Raw genomic sequence first — 22,447 nt, 5'->3', positions numbered from 1 at the left:
TATAACAGGGCGTTAGAACTGCTCCAAAGGTAAAGCTCTGGTTAGCAGTGGTTCTACCATCCATCCATCCACCCACCCACTCTCTGCCATTTCTCCGTGTTCAGATCTCGGGACAGCAGTCTCAGTGGAGAACCCCAGACTTCCTCCAGTTTATCCGGGGGAACACTGAGGCGTTTCCAAGCCAGTGTAGAGATATGATTTCTTGAATGAGTCCTGGGTCTGCCCCAGGGTCTCCATCCAGTAGGGCATGCCTGGGAGGTGTCCAGAAGGAGTCAGATTCCCAAACCACCTCAACTGGATCCTTTTGATGTAGAGGAGCAGCTCTACTCTGTCCTTCTGAAATGATGTCGATCAGATGCTTACTGTACACAATAAATATTTTATTTGTATTTAAATGTAATTGCTTACATTTTGTGGCTTATATGTTTTATTTATTTGTTTATTATTTTTTTTATTTGTTTTTATTTCTACCATGTTTCCTTCCTTTCTTATTCTTTCTTTTTTGGTTTCTTCTGGTTCGCAGTATTTCTGTTCTCTTCTGTTTTGTTTCTGAATTCAGTAAGAAAGTGAAAGTATTGTAAATTTTTTATTGATGACAAAAATACAGATTCCCCAACACCACTCAGGGTTTAAAAACAACACAGCACAATAACTGCCTTGGTTCAAGTAGTAAATTAGATTTAAATTACATGAGGTAATGGACTGCTAAATTACTGTGTTGCTTTTTTTAGGACTCTTGCTCATCATCATATTTATAAATAATCTTTGTTATAATTTATTAATTGGTTTGTTGTTTTTATGCAGATGACAGTTATCTATTATACTTCCTCTGTTGCACTTCTCTGTTTTGGCTTTGATGTAGTTCAGTCCAGTTTAACTCAGCTGGAGTTCAACGTTCACATGACTGATAAAGAGAAATGTAATGTGCTGTCTCGGCTAAAAATTCTGAAATACCCTTTTAGACACATGTAAATGTTGACCTTTAATGTTTAGCTCAGTTGTTCTCTTTATCTTCACTGTCTTAGGGTTACTTGCCTTCAGTTGTCTACAGGTCCAACGGTAAGCAAACTTCTCAGCTACAAACACAGACTTACTTTGTAGTATAACGGTATCTGGTATCTGGATTTGCTTACCCTAACGTGGCAGTCAGGATAACTGGTCGCATCGACTTGTTAAGTTAACGCAGGGTTCACCCTGTGTATCCACATGACACAAGTGATCATCAACTCGAAACTGGGCATTCCATTATCCATAGTCTTCCCAGGAAAACGATCCCTATGAGAACTACAGCAGAAACATTAGAAAACAGTCATTTAAAATCTATCATGAACATAGAACACATGTGATAGAGATATTATTTATCAAGTAATCAGGTATAATGAAATAACACTCAGACACTTGTAACAGTTCAACGTGCACGGGTGAGAGCTCAAGGGAGACCCACACCTCTGCAGCAGTTCTCTGCCTTTATTTATACACAGCATGAAACATACAAGAAAGGAAGTAACATTCTCTAGTCAAACAGGCAGGTGTGAAATCTCGGAACTTATGTTCAAAAAAGGTTATGTTCTTAAAAGGTCGTTTCTTACTCTTGGGTGGCAGTTTCCTGTGAGATAATGTGAGAGCAAAACAAGTCTTTTTAAGGCAAGGTGCAGACAGTTAGTTGTGCAGCTGGTTGAGTGCAAACAGAAATATGAACACTTTTAGCTTTAGTATATCAGCAATAATGATTAATAAAATGTCTTAATAATAAAAATCTTATAACATCCCCTCCTGTTGTTCAAATTTCTGTAATAACAGCATTGCTATTGGTTCAATTCATAACCTCTTGCCTAAACATTTTCGGTCAGAACGTCATTGAGCAATCCTGGGTTCAATTAGACTACGACATCATCACATGAATCATTTTTCAAAACATCTTCCATTTGAGGCAGTGTTACATAAGCGTTGATAGAGGTCATCACCATGTTTGATACCATTTTCTTCAGACAGGGTATTACACATGTTGTGAAAACACATAAAAGTAAAAGTAAAATTCCAACAAAAACAAGTCCTTTAATCAGTAGGGACTTCCAAGAACCACTTAGCAACCATGTGAGCCAATCTTCAGTGCTTGTGACATAGTCTTGTTGCTGAGCGTCCTTAATCTTTCTCAAAGCGTTCAGAGCGTCGGTCATGTTTTGTGAATGCACATTGTCTGGGATGTATGTACAGCATGTGGTGTTAAACAATACACACAAACCTCCTTTTTCAGCTAAAATCATGTCCAGTGCGACTCTGTGTTGCATCACTACAATGCGTATTGCGTCGATTTCTTCATTTTGTGCCTTGTTGATCTTTACTGAGGCATTTAGGAACAATCCAAATCGGTAGTCAAGTGTCTCAATCCTGAGCATGTTTTTTCCAGTTCCCACCCAAGGGAACAGGGAGTGGAGAACTTTTTGACCGGTGGTCCATAACTTGAAGTTCTTAGGCACATCTGATCCGTAGACTGAGTCATGTGGCAACACTTCAGCGACTTCACGCTTTGCTCTTGATGTGCGTGTGTGTGTCTCTGCTGTGATCTTGAAGGTGTGGTCTGAAATTAGCACTGGTGCACACAGACCGGTGGAGTTTGGTGGGAGCATGAAGTAGGTTTTAGGCCCGCAGGCCCAAGCGGCTCCCTGGACCCAGAAAGTTCCATTTTTGAAGGTGAGTGTTCCTGTGGATTGGGTCATGTCAAAGGTTTGTGTGCAGTTAAGGTTCCATCCGACCTTTCTGCTTCCGTCCGAGAAGTCAAAACATATTGGGTGCTGTATGTCAGGTGGCAGAACTATGGCGAATGATCTGCTTTTGGTGTTGTTGGCGTTGACGTTTACCCAATGTTCTCCGTTACAGGCGTAGTTCCAGTTTGTCAGATTGTAGGCACAAGGGGTTGTCTGTTTGAATACGACCCTTTGCTGTGAGATTGGTTTCATGACACGTTTAACGTCTGTGTCATTACACCATGGAATTTGGTCTTTCTTCTTTGTGCTTTGACCTTTTAGAGCCAGTCCTGTTGTCATCAAATCTCTGCGTGAGCAGTTGCCAGTTATCGCTTTGTTGAATATGCACATTGCTTCGTCGAGTTCAGGTGCCATTCCATATATTGTTGCGTGTATGGCCGTTGTTGGCATGTGTGAACACACATAGCACTCCGTGCTGTTGTCGGTGCGTGTTCTGTCGTACACATACCTATACCACGCGTTGTTCATCCATGGGTGGTTGTGGTCTTGGTTCAGGTCGCGCAGGTGCGAGTTGTCATGTGTCCATCTTTTTTCCAGATTTCTTTTGTAGCTGCCTTGCAGTGTGAATATTGCAAAGAGAGCCACCAGTGATAGGAGGATCGCTGATAGCAGGAACAGTGTCTTCATGGTGACCAAGCACACTAAAACCTCAGGTGCGTAGACTAGGGCGAGAAGATCAAGGGCGGGCTTTTTGCCCAATCGGCCCTCTCTCCACCACTAGAGCACCGGTGAGATTCTAGGGAGCTGGCGTCTTAGCCTGATGCGTCCTGTACCTTTTTACAGTGGCTTTGGTGGATCCACGAGGGTCTCTCTGCTATTTTGCAGGCGGTAGGTGTGGTAAGAAGGACTTGGTACGGGCCTTCCCACCTGGGAGAGCTCCAATTTTTCCTTTGGAGCACCTTGATCAGGATCCAATCACCTGATTGTAACCTGCAAGACACTGGAGATACATCACTTGGCAGTTGGCTATTCAACACAATGTCTTTGTTTTCAAGCAGTTTAGTCATCCATTCAGCTAAGGTGGTTTCCCTTACTGATTTGTCTATTGGCTCGCTTGTGATTGGCAGTGGGAACGGTCTGCCATGAATGATTTCAAAAGGTGTGAGCTTCTGAGAGCCTTGCGTCAGTCTCATCCACATTTTTACTAGGCCTACACACTCGGGCCATGGCCTTCCTGTTTCTTCCATGCATTTTCTTAATCTTTGTTTTATTGTACCGTTAGTTCTTTCTACTACTCCGGCACTTTGTGGATGGTATGCACAGTGATGTTTGATGCTAAATCCTAAGGCTTCAGAGACCTTGCTAATTATGTCATTTACAAAATGTGTTCCATTGTCAGACCTTATTAGGCTAGGAATGCCATATGTGGGGATGAAATGGTTGCATAAGCATTTTGGTACTGAAATTGCATCTGCTCTTTTTACTGGATAGATTTCTGGCCATTTTGAAAATACATCTATAATTACTAGAGCATATTTTGAATTTTCGGTTTGGTTAAGTTCAATAAAATCCATATGGATTGTATGGAATGGGTGAGGTGGTGTGGGAAAATGACCTCTTTTTGGTCTGAGATTTCCCTGTGCATTGTGTTTTTGGCAAATCATGCATGTTCTGATAAATTCTTTTGCTGAATTTTCGAAATTTTGAGTGTAGAAGTGTTTAGAGAGAATATCCAACATCCCTCCTGTTGACACGTGTGTTAAACCATGTGTCACTAATGCTGCTGTCTTGTGTAGAGATTTTGGCAATATTGGTTTGCCATTACAGGTCATTAAGTCATTTTTCAGTTGTGCACCACATTTTAACCACTTCTTTTGTTCTGCAATGGGTGCGGCTTTCTGTTCATCTTTCAGTACATCAAGTGGTATTAACTCTGTGGTTTCAGACATTAAGGTTTCTATTGGCTGATGTGCTGCCTTTTTTGCAGCTATGTCTGCAAAGTTGTTGCCTTTAGTAATTTCAGAGTCATCTTTTTGGTGTGCAGCACATTTGCATAATGCCAGCTTCTTTGGCAGAGTTATAACTTCTAGTAGTTGTTTTGAAAGATTTCCGTGTTGCACAGGGTTACCAGTAGAAGTAACCATACCTCTGTTTTGCCAGATTTTTGCAAAATGATGTACTGCTGCAAAAACATACTGACTATCGGTGTGTATGTTGATGCTTTTTCCTTCATTCAGTTGACAAGCTCTGATGACAGCAATCAGTTCTGCACTCTGAGCAGAGTGTGAGGAAGTTAGTGGTTTAGCTTCTAAAACCTTGTCAGCTGTGGTTACTGCATAGCCCACACAGTTTCTCCCCAGACTATTTTTGGATGCTGAGCCATCTACAAAAATGTCAGTGAAGGTCAGTTGCGGTGTGCTATGAATGTCAGCTCGTGGTTTCGTTTCCTCATCTAATTTTTGCATGCAACAGTGTTTTTCTCCGTCTGCTGAAGTGGGGAGAAGTGTGCTTGGGTTTAGCTGTCCACTCTTCTCAATTGTAATGTGTGACTGTGATAGCAGAATGCCTACATATGAGAGCTGTCTTGCATGTGTGAGATAAGACAAGTTTGCTTGCAGTAAGATGGAGGTCACGGCGTGCGGGACTTTGATAATCAATTTGTGCCCTAGAACAATGTCAGCGGACTTTTTTACTGCTTCTGCAGCTGCTGAACAGGCCTGTATGCATGTAGGCAAGCCTGAAGCAACTGAGTCTAATTTACACGAGTAAAAGGCGAGTGGCCATTGTTTTTCCCCAAAGGCCTGAGTGAGTACGGCCTTCATATAGCCTGCTCCTCCGTCTACATGCAAATAAAATAGTTTGTCATAGTCTGGCAAGGCTAAGACTGTGCGTGTTTGTAGGGCAAGTTTCAGATCATTAAATGCTTTTTCTGCCTCTGGTGTCCATTCTATTTTATCTTTCAGTGCTAGATTTTTTCCATAAATTAAGTTTTGCAAAGGTTGAGCTAACAGAGCATATTCAGGTATCCAGCATCTGCAAAAGTTGCAGAGACCTAAATAACTCATCATCTGTTGTTTTGTGAGTGGTTTTGGAGCATTCTGTACTGCTAGTTTTCTGCTGTCTAACAGTGTTCTCCCTTCCCCTGTGAGCTTGTGTCCAAGGTATGTGACCTCTGAGCTCCACAGTTGTAATTTGTGCTGTGAGACTTTGTGGCCCTGCTCAGCTAAATGTTGTAATACTGTCATTGTGTTCGCTTTGCAGTCTGCCTGTGTGTTTCCCGTGATCAGTATGTCATCTACGTACAGGAGAAACTGTCCTGGGGCAGGGAGAGTGCAAAGTGACATAGATTTCCTTAAAGCTTCTGCATACAGGGTGGGGCTGTTCTGGAAACCCTGAGGTAACCTTGTATATGTGTACTTCTGATTATCAAAGGTGAAACCGAACAGAGCCTGTGAGTCAGAATGTAGCGGTACAGAGAAGAATGCATTTGATAGGTCTATAACCGAAAACCATTGCTCTTTTGGTGTTACTTGATTTAGGATTGTGTGTGGATTTGCTACCACAGGTGGGATTTGTTCTGTTACGTCATTTATTGCTCTGAGGTCATGTACTAGGCGATACTTTCCTGTGTTTGCTTTTTTCACTGGAAAGATCGGAGTGTTACAGGTCACTTCGGTTGTTTTTACTAAAATGCCTGCTTTCTCCATATCTGCAATTACTGGCCTGATGCCTGCCTTTGCTTCTGCTGTTAAGGGATATTGTGGTTTGACTGGCCTGTAGGTTGTGGTGGTTTTTACTACAACGGGATCTGCTCCTTTAATTAATCCTACATCTGTTGAGCCTGTAGACCACAGCTTTATGGGCAGTTGTTGTAGTTCTGGGTGTAACTCTAATGAGAATGCATGTCAGTTCTCACTATCTTCCTGCACGTGTACATCAGTGCTGTCAATCATGTGGGTGGCTGGGTGGGTAGTGAGTACCCACCCTAATGTGTATCTCATGCATCCTGTTCTGTGACCTTGAAGCCACCCCTCATGTGTTTCTTCAGTTTTTTCATATCTGTCCCTTTCAACTTGAGCGAGAACGCGGCCTAAATCTTTCCACTCAGTGCACTGCAAAAATGGCTAGTCTATATTTAGGAAAAAAATACTACATTTGATACAAAAAGCACTGAAAACAAGTGAAATTATCTGTCCATGCAGCAAGTTTATTTTACTTAATAAGAAATCTTGAAATAAGATTTTTTAATCCAGAAATAAAAGAACACATTTGAGAATTGAAGAGGGTTAAAATAAGCTTTAAAAAGCTGAATTTAAGATAAAATTACTTGATATCAAGTCCCAAAAGTAAGTTAAATATGCTAAATTACAGTCTTTTTTTATGTTTTGAATTCTTACTTGCAGCAAATGAATGCACTGCAACGAGAAAAATAGTTCTAATACTATGAAAGACTACTCAATATTAGTGAAGTATGATTAATTTGTTTCTTGATTCAGGTTGGCTTATCTTAAAATAGAGCCAAATCGATATTAAATCCCAGCAAAAAAACCTTATAACAGACCTTTTTCCTAGAATACTCCTTGGCTTCTACTGAAATCACAACCAGGACAAGAGTGATATATGTCAACATTTATTTCTCTCATGAGAACAAAACCTTTTTTTTTTTTAAACAATATAGGGCTGCTGCACAATCCCTAAAAGTCTAAATCAACCCTTTAAAAGGCCTAAATAGAGGGAAAAAAATTACATTTTTGGCCTTAAACTTTTGTGACAGTCACATAGTCTCACAATGTTGTAAATAATGGCATTACTGACTTAAAACTTTACATGCCTCAGGTAAAGTGTCACTAAGAAAAAAAACAACAACTTTCATTTGTAAAGCATTATAAGTAAAGCCGTTTCTCAGGCAAATTAGGAACAAAGTTGTACAAACGTACTACAAAACTAAACAAACTGCAAATGACCTGATAAAATCCTGCTTGGTATTCACCTATTTTTCAAAGAACGACTTCCACTCAGCTATTGCTTTCTTATATGCACAAGTGGCATCTTGATCATGGATGGCATCAGTGATTACCTCAGTTTGTATGACAGAGAGGACCGTTGCAACACATTTCGGGTATGTTAAGTGCAAGGTGTAGTAATATGCCATCAACACCAACATTCCTTCCCAGAAATCCTCCAAGGGGAGAGTGGTCACTGGTATGTTTCCTACAGCAACAATGCTGGTTGTCCCATCAAAAAGCAGCACTGGGGAGGAGAGAGGCCGCTTCTCCAGGTGTAGCATTGCATCTTCACCCGGCTAGAAAAGCACAAAAAAGGACAAATTCTTCAAGATTTTAAATGAAAGGGTTGCTGTGCATCCAAACAGCTTAAGACACAAAAAGCAATATCAAGAGTTTAGAATGCTCCAACTGATTTACTGTTGGAATAGAAGAAATAAATATAAAATATCTGACTTACATAAATATGAAATTTTAGAAATGTATAAATTCTGAGCATGAATTTTCTCTAGTTTGCAGCATTTTTATCATGTCTATTTGTGCTTTTTTTTCTCATTTGATTTTTAAAACTATTTCTTTTAACTTTGTTACATATTCTAGTTTTTGAAGGCCTTTTTAAATATATAATTTTACTGCTTCTACTTGTATCCTAACTGCAATGTGCTTTTGCTCTGTGCTGCCTCTCTGGAGTAGGTTTTGAATAACAATTAAGAAATCCTGAATAAGGAGTAATTTAATCCCTGCTGAATTGAACTTCGACCCACTCTTATTAAGCATGAAAAGCAAAATAATAATATTAATAATAACAATACAAGTAAATGGAGTACAAGTTACAGTGGCTGGTATTGCAGCTGTTCTCACCTTGAGGATATGAAGGAGAGCCTCACTGGCACTTCCCAGCCGCTTTGGTGGTGTAGTTTTTGAAGGAAAAAGAGATGGAAGTGCATTGAAGAGAGTGACAGTAAAATCCACTGTGAACAGAGAAAAGTATCTTAACAAAGTAATCTCAACATATCTGATGTATGGATTTAATGTATGAAAAGGCCACTTACCTCCACGTACATCCAAGGGGAGAGGGGGTTATAGAACTCCACCTTCGAACAAAACCCATCGACCCTTCATTTGATCTATGTATTTGCAGTTGGAGCCACCAATGATGCAACGCAGTTCATCCATGGCCTATGACAAAGTTGTGCTCAGTTAGTCAAGAACTAACTAAACCTATCCAGAGAAAGCAAGGAATTTAACTGAAGGTAGTTGAACTTACATTTCGTATGTCTTTGAAGCACGGGTATGCTTCAAATATTTTTCTAGGCCTGTCTTCTTCCCTTGTAACATCTGCATCAATAAAAGCTCGTCTGGCCTCAAACTCCAGGTCCAAAATTTGAGCAACGTCACTTTGGTTGGGTTTTGCATTGGGTTTCCTGTACATGTTGCTCAAGGTTTTGTAATGTCTTGCCTGCATCTTCAGGCTGTCATGGTCTGCTAGGGAAAGACATGGTGTAACTAGACTTCACAAAATCCAGATTTTTCTAATCAGTCATTTCTAGTAAGGTTGCATGGTTGTTTTTAAGTATAATATTTATGAGAATTAATGTTTAGGTTAAATATGTTTGAGTAATGAACTGACCCTGTATGTCCTGGTCATTTCCCTTTGTGTCCTTTTCGTATAATGATCATGGATTTATGTTAATTGTTAGTTTGAACAGAATCAAATATTAAAACGAAAGTTTAAGATGCCCGTGAATAAAACTGTGGTGAAAATAAGGTAAAGGTTGTTTACTGTGTACATCGTTCACATCAGTGTGAACAGAGATTATGAGCTGATGGATAAAAATCTTTTAGGTAATTTGATTTATGACAGAAACACTGTGATAAGGCATGATAGATGTGACCAGCATGAGGATTTACATGTGTAAATAATCAGCACTTAGTAACACCCATTACAACACAAAGTGTTAAAATACTTACTATGGCTAACTGGCAAACTGGAATGAGGGATCTATCATATGTTGATTTTACACACCAACTTGAGTTAATGCCAAACCACTACGATTTATGGAATAAACACTTAGAACGGGGTTCATTGCTGCAACCATATTTTGGAAAGAGCTGTAAGAGGAACCACAGTCAGACTGAGAGGTAGATAAGGGTGATGGTGGACTTACCAACAACATCATCTGGAGGTGCAGTTGAAGGACCTATATCAGCCCTGGGTGCAGAGCACGAGGCTGACTTGGATAATAGTGGTAAATCCAGTGTAGTATTGTTTGACGTAGTTGGTACAGTGGAGGGTAGCGGCAATTGGGATTCTTTCTCTGAGGAAAAAACAGAAGATGAACAGGATGTAATAACAGGGAATAGCTAAAAAGTTAAGAAAAATACTCAACACTGTATAAATCTTGTGATGCACTCTGAATAGAAAACTGAGGGCAGGTGGTCTCTTTGAAGTTTTAGATGTCCAAAAGTCATTAGTACAGCAGACCAAAGTACACACCTGCATTTGAGTTGTCCTCGCTGAGGTCATCATTGCTCTCAAGAAGTATGGTATAGTCACTTGAACCACTTGCTTCACCACTTAGGTCACCTTCAGTCCCATTGTCTGTGTCATCTGAGCTGAAAAGAGTCTTCCTGGGCCTGCCTCGTTGCGGCATGGAGCCCTGCCTCTTCCTTGGAGACTTCATATTTTGGAGTCGTTTGTACAGTTTGGTGTAGATGGTCAGCTGTGGTAAAATAATATATATTTGTACATCCTTTTATTATCTCACTCAATTTTAGATATTGTAGTTGGTAGAGAATGACTTACATATGGCATGTGTGTGTCAGCATCACATAACATGGGGTAATAGTCGACAATCTTCTGTGACATTGCTCTCATTTCGAGTTTGGAGGGGTATGTTACTTCTTTCCCCATGGGACTAGCACGGAGGATTGCAACCATGCTGGTGACTGTGTTCCTTACAAGTCTGCAAAAGAGCTCCTTCGACATCTTACAGTCCTTTTCCTTTCCACTGTGGAGCAATGCAAAGTACTGACTGCGCACCATGTCCAACTCTGAATCTGTATACAGCACATACTCTGGTGGGTCTGGCATTTTCATTTTTTTGTCAGCAGTGTAGGAAATGGGAGTGGAAGTTTGAGGCTGACATTGTGACACATCAAAGCCTAAGGGGTTACTCTTGCTTCGATGGAAAGTGTTGGCATCTTGGTCAGTATTCTTAAACTATAACAGTTGTGGGATATAAACAAAAATACACAATTAGGCAAATTAATGTTAGACAATATGGACAGTAATCATCTTCTTAGTGGTATAATGTGTATTTACCTTTTGGCTGATGAAATCCCAAATCTTCTTTCTACGGAAGAAATTTTCATGGCCCGGAAAAAGATCCTTTAGGTCATCCTGGGTAAAGCTTCTCAAAGTGTCCTCATCAATATTCGCAGCTGTAAAAGAGAAAAACAACTTCAAAAGTGATATTTATTTCTCTTTTCCTGGGTGTGGCTTATTACATATTGAGGTCATTTTTTGTCAATAAATGTATTTTAGCAATAAGTAATAATAACAGGATAAAATGTCAAACTTAAAACAGTTTATCAAATATTTGGGAATGCAATAAAACTATTTTTGGCTGTCTTCAAGAATGATGTTCCAAGTCTATTTTGGCAAAGACAGCTCAAGGCTATAATGTGGATAAAGTTCAGAGTAGAGTACAATCCTAGCTCCAAGTTTCAGAAATGATGCTAACAGATGCTAAGGCTGCTTAGCTAACGTACCAAAATAACTGAAAAATAAGACTTACCCTGCAACTAGGGTTGCCAACCGTCCCTTAAAAAACGGAATCGTCCCGTATTTAGAAACAAAAGTACACGTCGCGTTTTGAGCTGAAAAGGGACGCACTTTGTCCCGTAATACAGTGAGAATCAAAAGTAGTCTATAAGTTTTAATGTAATTAACGCTTTGTTTGAAAACATAATTCCCAGTCCCGCTCCTGCTTTGTGACCAATGAGCTGACAGCACACTTATGACAATTCGAGTATGACAATTCAGATTACCGCTCATCTCATTGGTTGAGGAAAGGTCGCTTGCGGAGAAAATACCGGAAGACAACAGATGACCACAACAAAAAGCATGGCCAACGGGGAAACAAACGCCGACACTGCGGTGCAAGTCTCAGACGACAGTACACCTGAAGCTGGGCAAACACTGTGCGATTTTCAAACTGCACGATTGGCTCGCATGGGTTATAAGTTCGTAGGTCACGACGCAGGGTCTCACACTATACCGCCCGATGCTCTGATGCGACCCGAGTGCTCACACCGTGCCTCCATAAAATGAAGGTTATAACAGAAAATCTGTCGCTCGCTCTCCCTCTCTGTCTTTCACTCACACAGACACACACCACCATCAACTTTGCTAAATTGCTAATGAAAAACACTGATCAGGCAGCTGTGATTGAGCAGCAATGTAAATCCAACTATTTTCACGGTTTTTGTGGTCGTGATAATGTGGTGATGTCACATCGAAAAGGCTCGGATGAGCTTTCCAAAGTTCTACAAGTTGTGCATCCATCGCTTGTGTCCAGATCACACGCTGCACAGCCGTGCTGCTCCGTCTTTTTCACCGACGTTTACGTGTTTGCGCGTGAGCAGTGTGAGCGGCTGCGGTGACACCCTCACGAGCAATTGATGATCGGGAGTTGGTCGTGAGGTGTTAATCGCTTCTCGTTACCCCACGTATACTACACATGCACGATGAAGGCCAAAATTGGGCCATCACCAAATTGGTCGCACGACTCAAAAATCGGCTCAAAATGGGCCACAAATCGCACAGTGTAAGCCCAGCATTAGACCAGCAATGTTTGTTCCTCTCAGAGAAAGAAAAAAAGGCTGCAAAAGTACAGGGAAGAATGGGAAAAGGAAAACACCTGGCTGGAAAAGTGCACGATAACACCTATAAAGCGCACTGCACTGTGTGCTGGCGCACTTTTTCCATAGGCGTGCTTCTAATGGTGGGCACATGAAGAACATGAGGGGCGTGAAAGCTCGGGGAACCCTTAACCAATTTTTGTCCACCAGGCCACGGCAGAAGCAGATATGGTATGTAAACACTGGTTTGTTTGTTTTTAAACCCTCTGGTTAAGGTTAAAATGGGCATGTGCAGTGAAAATCAGCGCTATGTGGCCAGAAGTGTGATAATATAATTTATTTTGTGTAATAAACAACTGCAAGGATAGATTACAACAAATAGATGAGTAATACATAAAAGTAATACATAGATGAATAATGATGATGAGTTATGATGCGTAATCATGGGAACAAGTGGGTTTACAAACGGGAGCAAAAGCTGAAATAATGCCTCTGGCCAATTGCACTAAATGCACTAAATGTGCACTGTTACAAGAATATTTTTCTTTCTATTGTTTTCTATTAATTTATATAATTTTAAGTTAAGCAGGACAGAGTTCTTTTAAAGAAAGATTTACTTTTATTCTCAAAAGTTAAGCATGACAGGCTTCTGTTTAAGAAAGAGACCTGTTTTATGTTGTCATTTTGAGCTAAAAATAAATGCTTAAATGATTTTTGTTTCCCATGTCTTGATATCACAAAGAATATGCATCTACTTAAATCAAATTCAAGTCAAATGGTTAAAAAAAATAATTTCACACACACAAAAAAAGACCTAAAAAATTCACCACACTGGGAAGGGTGAAGACAACTGGGTTGCCCGGCCCTGGCCACGAGGTGTCCCTTATTTATTTCTCAGGGAGTTGGCAACCCTACCTGCAACACAGACAGTATGGCATCGTCAAACTTGTCCATGCCGTGACAGCAGTTCTCTAGTTCGGTTCCAAAGCCTCCACTCACAGTACCTGGAAATATCCTACGGCTTAAATAAGATAATTTAGCTAAAGTTAACACATTAGCTAGATTGCTAACTAGCAGCCCTCACAAAACACGACTTTATCTTAATAACACCGTTGTACCATAGTATTTTTCAAATCAACTTAATGTTACCAACCTTAAATTACTGTTCGCTTTGTTTAGATAAATAATTTTGATCTTCGTAACGGTCCTGATGGTTAACAAAGCAGGGGAAAAGATTTTGTCCCACGTGAAAGTAACGTCACGACAGGAACTGAGGCATGCAGGAAATTATTTATATTTAATTTTTTTTAAGTAAAAAAAAAAGAAAATAAAAATAAAAATTCAGCCTTAAACACGTATTGCCTAAAAATAAATATAACTGATGTCATTTAAACCTGAAAAATTGGATAATTAAGGATACATATATTTTTAAAATTGCCTACCTTTCCCATGGTCCCACACTCTCATCTGTGGCCTTCAGTGGAGAGCGGTAAAGTAAAGCTGCATGGCTACAGCGCGCAAACAGTTCACCATGGCGCTCTGGAGATGTATGATCTGTTTTATCTTTGTTTCTTTAACTCTGAAGTTGCTCCTTAGCCACATAAATGCAGCTCATGGTCGAAGGCAGGATTTTTGGGTTTACTGTGGAATAGATGGCTGTGAACAAGATTTCAGAGTTTTTAACTCATTCTTTCGCTACATTAAACGGACGCACCCTCTGTATTTGACGAATGGAAGCCCACCAAGAGGATGGAGGATCCCCCCAACATCCCACTCTTTAGGATCGGAAAATTTTGGTGTTTCAGTGTTTGCCAACTGTAGTACTGCAACAACAACCAGCACCGTGGAAATATCAACTGGTGGATCTTTGCCTGAAGTGCAGGAGCCTCAGGTTGTTGACAGCCCGATCGCAGTAAGTGTTAAACTAAATAAAATGTAGTGTGGCTTCTGATGACAAATTTAGCCATGTCTAACTCCTCGTATTTGGTCCTATATTACTTTTAATCCTTTTCTCCATTTTTAATCAAGAGAAATTTAATGAGATCTCGCGATATTATACCGCTAGATATTGTTCTTCAAACTGTTACAAGCGATTTCCACTATGGTTGGATTTTAAATCACCAGGATGAAATTGAAAATAAATAAACAGAATAGCAGTTCAGTGTAAATAGTAAAGGCTATGCTGCAGCCGGAGCAGGCACACACTCTGCGGCTGGCATGTCTCCTGGTGAAGTTTGCATCAAAGACACTCAGCGCGTTTAAATCGTTCAATGTGGCAGCAATTTGGGTATCTCGTAGGAATTATAAGTGGTGAATACAGTTTCAGGTAAGACACAGAGCATTTGGAAGCACTGTAAAAAAAAAAATCTGTTGGCCAGAAATACTGCCAAAACATGTAAAAGAATTATTTTCTTGAAAATTAAATAAATTAATAAATGCATACAATAAAATATATCCATATACTAATACTAACATAAGTTCTAAGTGCAAATCTAAATTACGTGATTTAAAAATACATAAATAATTTAATAAATACAACAAACATGTAAAGAAACTAATATCGAAGTGCGAACAAAAATTCATTATTTAAAAAGATAAAATCTCATTCTCATGAATCCAATCCCTAGCCTCCTCAAAAAAATGGACAACCCCTTTTTTATTGTTTCTTTGTCTTTGATTTCTTTTCCATTTCTTTTTTCTTTATTCCAAAGAATGAATATTATATTATCTTATATTATATTGAATATTCACTGTAACACTAATCACTGTCATGCACTTTGTTTTTTAATGGACCAATCATTAGGTGTAACTGATTATACCTGTTATGTAAGAATTTCTATAATTGGCCAGGAGTTTGGAGTAACTTTGTTTTTCTGCTTTAAAGGAAGAAGCTGTTGCTACAACATCCTTTACCAGACACAATATTACCAGATCTGCTGCAGCTTTTGCTATCAGTGTTCAAGAACAGTGCCACTTATCACAGGTATGTTATAGTCTTAATGGATCAATACATTATATAAGGCAATCAATGTCTTACTTGTTCATAATGGAATTCAGAATTATTATTTTTTATATAAATGCAGAATAAGTTACTTTTGTTTCAAATGTTTTCACAGAGAACGGTCAAACATATCATCTCAGGAGTGCAACAGTATCAGGCTGTTCTTTTGGATACGCTCAAGGAAAGAATGAAGACAGTGTTTGAAGATCATGGCGAGGGAACCACTCAGCTTCAAGATGAGGCTTTGGCTACATTTGATAAATTCATGGATCCTTTCTCCACCATTGCATATGGACAGAGTAGAGCCATAGGGGAAATGTTCCGTCCAGTCAACGCAGAGGAAGTAGTAGTATCCCAAAAGATATGTTGGGTAAAGCAAGGTCTTTCAAGGGTCATGTCCATAAGGAACAAAAGTTTTTACTATGTACCATTAATTGAAAGTCTAAAGCAGTTAATGACTAATGAGAGAATCTTTACCATGTTGAACACTGCACCACAAAGAAGAAGAGAGGGATTCTTCTATGATTTTAGAGACGGGTCCCTCTTTACATCTCACCCCTTGTTTTCTCAGAGGCCAAATGCATTGCAATTAATACTGTACACAGATGAAATTGAAATATGTAACCCCTTAGGGTCCCATGCTTCTGCAAACAAATTGGTCATGTTTTATTATACTTTAGGAAATATTGATCCAAAATTTAGGTCAAAGTTAGCTGCAATACGACTTCTTTCTATTGCTAAAGCAAATGACATTTCTCAGTGGGGTATTGATGTTGTACTGAAAAGAATACTTCTAGATCTATCACTGCTTTACAATGGTGTAAGGATTGAAATGTCAAATGGTGAAAATGAATTGTTTGGTGCTGTTATAGCCATTTGCGGAGACACGCTAGCCCAGCATGAGATTGCTGGCTTTAAAGAAGGGATTGGTTTTGCTTATAGCAAATGTAGACACTGTGAATGCAACTTTGATGATATGCAAAGTGTTTTTGAGGAGAAGAAGTTTGTTCAAAGAACTCTGGAGAAACATATCAAGCAGTGTTTTGAAATAGATAAAGCAAGCACAGATTTATTTAAAGCGCCCCTCAAAACTACTTATGGAATTAATAGAAGAAGCAGACTAGTTGATGTTCCTGCATTTGACCTGATCAAACAAACTCCACAGGACATGATGCATGTTATTTTTGAAGGTGTTGCATCAATGGAAGTTAAATTTGTATTAAAACACCTAATTCTCTCAGGACAATTGGAATTAGACAAGTTTAATTCAGACATTCAAAATTTTCCTTACTCACCTCTTGAAATACGGGATAAACCATGTCCTATTAGCTTTGGCACTTTAGCGGCTAATGACAACAAATTGAAACAGTCTTGTGGACAGATGCTAATTCTTTTAAAAATATTACTTTTTCTTTTGTATGGTGTGGAGAGTGAGTATGTTGTATTTATTAGAAAGTTAATTATGATAGTTCAAATAGTTCTTGCTCCCATTATTTCTTTACAAACTGTATTGCAACTGAGAAGTATGATTGAAGAACACCTGTATCAGTTCAAGCAACTTTTTCCCGAAGCCAATATAATACCTAAGCAACATTATATGTTGCATCTTCCCAGTCAAATCTTATCCCTTGGACCTTTAATAAGGAGTATGTGCATGCGCTTTGAGGCAAAGCACTCCTATTTTAAACAGTGGGCTTCTAAGTTAAATTTTAAAAATGTTTGTAAATCCCTAGCAAACCACAATCAATTTCTTGAGTGTTGTCAAAATGAAATAGGGACTGAACATCCTATTTTTGCGAAAGAAAAGGAATCCGGGCCAGTATCAGCTGTTAAAAATAATGAATATGTTAGGAAAAAAATTAAAGAATTTTTTGGAATAGATGTCATGCAGTCTGTTGTCTCAGTGAAATGGTATGTTCTAAATGGCAATAAATACATTACTGGGAAGTCCATGATTATTGCAGATGTGGATGGCACTTTCCCTGTGTTTGGACTGATAAAGGATATCTTTTTGATTGACTCATCTTTTATTGCTTTTGAGTACCAACGCTATGAAACTTTGAATTTAAATGAAGACTTATTGGCATATGAAGTAACTGTGCCCATTGTTGCTCAAGCAACAGAATTAGCCCATGAGCTCATTGATTATACTTCATACTTTTCTATTAGTTTTAGGGACAGTGTGTTTGTGCCAATAAAATACAGTCTTTCTGATATTATTTCCCATAGAAATCACCATTAAGATTAGGGTTGCACCAAGTATTGGCTTAGTGTAGTTTGTGATGATATCAGTTGACAGTCATTAAATGTTCCCTAAACCAATGTCAATGTTGTACCACATAATGCTGGCATGCTGGGACAAACAGCTGTCTTTGAAATGTGATTTGTATCATAAATTGTGGTTAATTTTTTTGCCTTATATGTACAACTTTGAAGTCAGACATGATTTTGAATAAATCATATTTTCAACAGGTGCCTTGTGTGAATTTCCTAAATCAAGCAAATTGACTTTGTCACTCTATCTTGAAACAAGTGATATTTTGAGAGACATCTGGTGAGAGACCTAATGTAGGCTATTTTAAGAGTTATTCTTCCCATTTCTGGATTTCTGTACTAATATAGACATAATTATATGGTTATTCTCGATTTAAGTTTATTATCTAAAATCCAGACTTAGAAACAAGTAAATCTTTTTTAGAACAAGGCAAATAATCTGGCCTGTCTAAAAATAGGATTTTAAATCATGGCAAGCACCAGATAATTTGCAGTGTGCTGTCATTGTGTGCTACTGATACATGTGGTTTTGGCATCCTGTTCACTCGTTGCACTATTTCTGGCTGAAGTACAGAGCAGACTGCATTACCACTTTGAGTGACATATAGGTGCTGCAATGTGAGCATTTGTGGGCCTAGTTTATGCACCTGTAAGTCATACATGGGGTCATGACCTGGGCTTTGTTTGAACCTCAGTGTGTTGTGATACTCAGTGTAGCCCTGCCGTGTTGAGTGGGTTGGCAGATATCGATTTGCTATGTGTTGCAAAGGTTCTAGTGAGGGCAGGTCTAATGTCCAGTAGTAGTGGGGCTCTCCCTGTCCTTCACACACATTAATCTGACAGTCAGTGAGGTTTTGCTCTTCATTCAACATTAGCTTAGCACACATGCCTTCTGGCCCTGGCAATACACCTATTTGCAGTTTTTCTAAGGAGTCTCTCCCTAGAAGGTTAACTGGGCAGGATGGGTCATATATACATTGATTTTTGCAGCTGCGTCCACTGTCTGTATGTACTAACAGTAGGCTCTCTGTTAAAGACTTAATGCTGGTGTGCCCTGATGCTGATTTCACTATCATGGTGTTACTGGAGTATTTCAGATTCGGTGGTTTTTGATTTAACACCGTTTTACATGCTCCAGTGTCGCACAGCATAGTCATAGGTTGGCTGTTTACATGAATAATTACTGTGGGTTTATGTTCAGAGCCTAAAAGTAATTGTTGTATGTTATAGATTTCAGTTTCATCCTCAATGTTTTGTTCAGTTTCAGTATTTTGCTCTAGTCACATACTTTCTCTGTCACTATGATTCTCTTTTTTGTTTCTGCAGTCTCGTGCAAAATGTCCTTCTTTTCCGCAATTATAACAACGGTTGTCTCTTTCATTTCTTTGCTTCCTGTTACCTTTGTAACCTCTGCTTTTCTGTCCCTTTCCTCTATGTTGTCCTTGTCCCTGTCCTCTGTATCCACCAGAAAATGCTATGACACCTGTGTCGGGATCTACAGTGAAAACACCTCCTTTTTCCTTCTTTTTCAGCACTCTAGTTGCATGCTCTGCATATTGTAGGGCGTCTGCTAGATTTCCTGTGTTTATTGTCACCCAGTGCTTTTCGACATGGGCTCTGACTGTGGGACGGAGACCATTTAGAAATGCATTTTTTAACTGCTGTTGGTAAGGTCTTTCAGGGCGGTCTTCATAATCTAGGCCTGAATGTTGTCGGAAAACCGGGCGTAGCCGATCGAGGAAGTCTGATGCTGTTTCGGCTTCCTTTTGTTTTACTTCTCCTATTTTGGAATAATCTGCTCTGGGGGCTAAACGAACCCTAATTCGGTCATATAAGTCTGTCAAAGTGTTCATTAAATCTAGGGAATCTGGGCCAAGAGGTCTTCCTTGGTCATCTTCACCTGTAAAACCGTCTTTCACTGTCCCCATTCTCAATCCTAGCAGGTCTTGTACTACTTGAAGCATTTCATGACCGTTTAGGCCCCATTGAGTTCTAATTAGCTCCACTGCGTCTCTCCACTGTTGGAAGCCTTCATTTAAAGGTGGAACATCTTTTTCCACATTTTGTCTGTCAGCTTGGGTCCATGGTCTAAAAGCATACACAAATGGGTTTATATCTCTTTCTTCGTTCTCACCACCTATCAACTGTCCATATCTGGGATTAGGTGCAGCTACCATTGGAAAAATTCCAGAGGGTCCTGGAGGATCTACAATACCTCCCATGTCCCTGCCTGACGGGTCTTTCCCTATGTCTTCCTGTGGGTTTGTTGTCATACAGTTTAATGCACTTCGGGCTTGGGCATAAGGATTAGGATTAGGTCGACTAGTGAAGGGATTTTTTGATTGTGGCTCTGGTGCTGACGGTGCTGGTACATAAAGTGGCGGCTGTAGGCTTTGTAATGTTGTTTCCTTTTTCTTTTTTCTTTTTTGTCTATTTTCACTACGTCTGTCTTCCTCCTCTTTCCATGCTTTGAAATATTTTAACTCTTGAGTACGTTTAGCTTTCTTTTTAGGACTTTTTTAATTGTTGGACAAATGTTTCCCTACAACTGTAGAGATTACTACGGTGGCCCTGAGAGGCCAAACGGACTGCAACTTCAGAAAACACTAGCAAAAAGAAAAATGCTGCAAAAAGAAAAATGCTGCAAAAAGAAAAACACTTGCAAAAAGAAAAATGCTGCAAAAAGAAAAACACTTGCAAAAAGAAAAATGCTGCAAATAGAAAAACACTTGCAAAAAGAAAAACGCTGCAAAAAGAAAAACACTTGCAAAAAGAAAAATGCTGCAAAAAGAAAAATGCTGCAAAAAGAAAAACGCTGCAAAAGCACACAAAGCACAACGGAAATGTTTCTGGGGAGACAATAACCGAACGGACCAGTTGCACAAACCAAAACATGTATGTATGGCTGTATCCCAATTCAGGATCTGCAGCCTTAAAGTACGCAGCGTTAACGGTCCTCAAGGGCCGCATTACTCAAAGACCGCTGAGGCTGGAAGTGCGAGGCTTGTAGGCTTGTGAAATGGGGCGGTCTAGCCTCCGTCGCGCTGCCCAGGTTGCCTAGCAACCATGATACTAACAGCTGGAAACGTTTTATACAGCTTTGTTTGACAGAAATGAAGGAGAACATATTTTGTACATTTGTTTCTACATGAGCTTTGTGTGATTTGATAAGTATCTGAGGCTGAGACCACAGGACTGTAAAACATGATTGTACTTCAGTACAGAAATGGCTTCATTTCTGTACTGAACAGTCATTTAAGATTAGCTAGTAAATAACGATTAGTTAATGTTGTTCATGAGACTAAAGTCATCTCACTTTGGTAATGTAAATATAATATGGCCAATATTATATTAATCACTATTAGTTATTACAGCAGTGAACATGAACTCTGTGCCAAACACTGAGCTTCAGTAAAGATTCAAGTTGCATTTATTTATATTTCCTATCACCTTAAATCTTCACTTAAAGACAAGTGTCTGTGACAGTGTATATATAGATGTATTATATATAAGAGACAAATATTGTTCTTTTAATATGTTGGCATTACTAAATTTGGCTCAATGCTTATATATATGTGTGGAAGAAGCAAATGTACGAGCTGTGATAACTGTTTCTGATAGAATGAAGAGTAGACTGATATATTAAATATTCCTTTATTGGGTGAAAAAATCAGACCATGTCATAACCGATTTAAGTCATACAGAATAGATATCAGAGCCTTAAACAGGCAGACTTCTGTTAAATGGGTCAAACTGGGCAGAAAGTATCCAAACACATAACATCCTTATAGAATATGATGTAACACTATAGATCAACTTACCTCAGAATATATAAAGCATAGAAACAATTACAACAATAGGATACAACAAACACAGCAGTACTACTAATCCAAAATACTCAAAGCTTCATAGAACTGAAACAAACATTTATTTTTAGCTCCATTCTGCTGCTGATACATACTTTAGGTTTCTGAATATTAAACTTGTTGCTGCCTTTCATAGTGTGTAACTTGAAGGCCCTGAGTACTTTCTCCCACACTGAAAACACTGGGATGATCAAATTATTTGAACATTACCTAATAAGACTGATTCAGGACAGACAATTAGTTATGTTAAACTTTCCTAGCAGTCCTTCACAAACAGGGAACAGTCCGTCTATTCTCTCCATCTGTCAGCTGCTGCTGGCTCTTCCTCCTCCTCTTCCTCACACACTGCTGAGTTTGTCCTGGTGGATCATCAGGGGTGCAAAGCCTCACAGATGATGTGCAGCAGTGGGTCCCTCAGTCTGTCCTCACTCTGGACACTTGCAGTTGTCACACATGGAAATGTGTCAAATGTGTGATAAGCTGCAGGATTCAAACACAAGTGTAACTTATAAATACATGTTCATACTTTTATTCCACAATCAGAGAGAAAGAAACATAGAGAGAGTGCAGGACAGACACACAGGTGACAGTCTCAGGTGTATACACTGCTACAAACAGAAGGATTTAGTGTTAGTGTTATTACGAGTGCTAAACAAGAAGAGTTCCCAGCTGGTACAGTGGACACATGTGTGACTGCTGTGATTAAAGCATCTTTCTTTCAGCTTAACGAGT

The 22,447-nt window shown here is 39.3% G+C and overlaps 2 protein-coding genes and 1 pseudogene across 3 annotated transcripts; 1 reads left to right on the top strand and 2 right to left on the bottom strand.

Moving 5' to 3' along the window:
* Window positions 1-1,877: 1,877 nt before the first annotated feature.
* On the bottom strand, window positions 1,878-4,228 carry LOC148106105 (endogenous retrovirus group FC1 Env polyprotein-like). Its single transcript, XM_087830343.1, has one exon. It carries the CDS (start codon window positions 3,390-3,392, stop codon window positions 1,878-1,880), a length of 1,515 nt encoding a protein of 504 aa, XP_087686469.1. The 5' UTR covers window positions 3,393-4,228.
* A 3,239-nt stretch (window positions 4,229-7,467) lies between these two features.
* On the bottom strand, window positions 7,468-10,697 carry LOC148106104 (uncharacterized; annotated as a pseudogene). Its single transcript, XR_015720736.1, has 7 exons — window positions 10,515-10,697; window positions 10,206-10,431; window positions 9,877-10,026; window positions 8,976-9,193; window positions 8,767-8,887; window positions 8,570-8,679; window positions 7,468-8,007 (listed from the first exon to the last, which is right to left on the bottom strand). The product of XR_015720736.1 is annotated as an uncharacterized LOC148106104 (transcript).
* A 3,408-nt stretch (window positions 10,698-14,105) lies between these two features.
* LOC148106103 (uncharacterized) lies at window positions 14,106-17,817 on the top strand. The gene is made up of 3 exons (XM_087830332.1): window positions 14,106-14,486; window positions 15,459-15,557; window positions 15,691-17,817. The coding sequence occupies exons 1-3, from the start codon at window positions 14,106-14,108 to the stop codon at window positions 17,815-17,817; spliced, it is 2,607 nt and encodes an 868-aa protein (XP_087686458.1).
* Window positions 17,818-22,447: the final 4,630 nt, after the last annotated feature.

This window comes from Neolamprologus brichardi, chromosome 2 (genome assembly GCF_056152115.1).
Source record: "Neolamprologus brichardi isolate AB-2024 chromosome 2, ASM5615211v1, whole genome shotgun sequence".
Lineage (NCBI taxonomy): Eukaryota > Metazoa > Chordata > Actinopteri > Cichliformes > Cichlidae > Neolamprologus > Neolamprologus brichardi.
The sequence above is the reverse complement of the archived record's forward strand: the minus strand, read 5'-3'. Positions and strand labels throughout refer to the sequence as shown.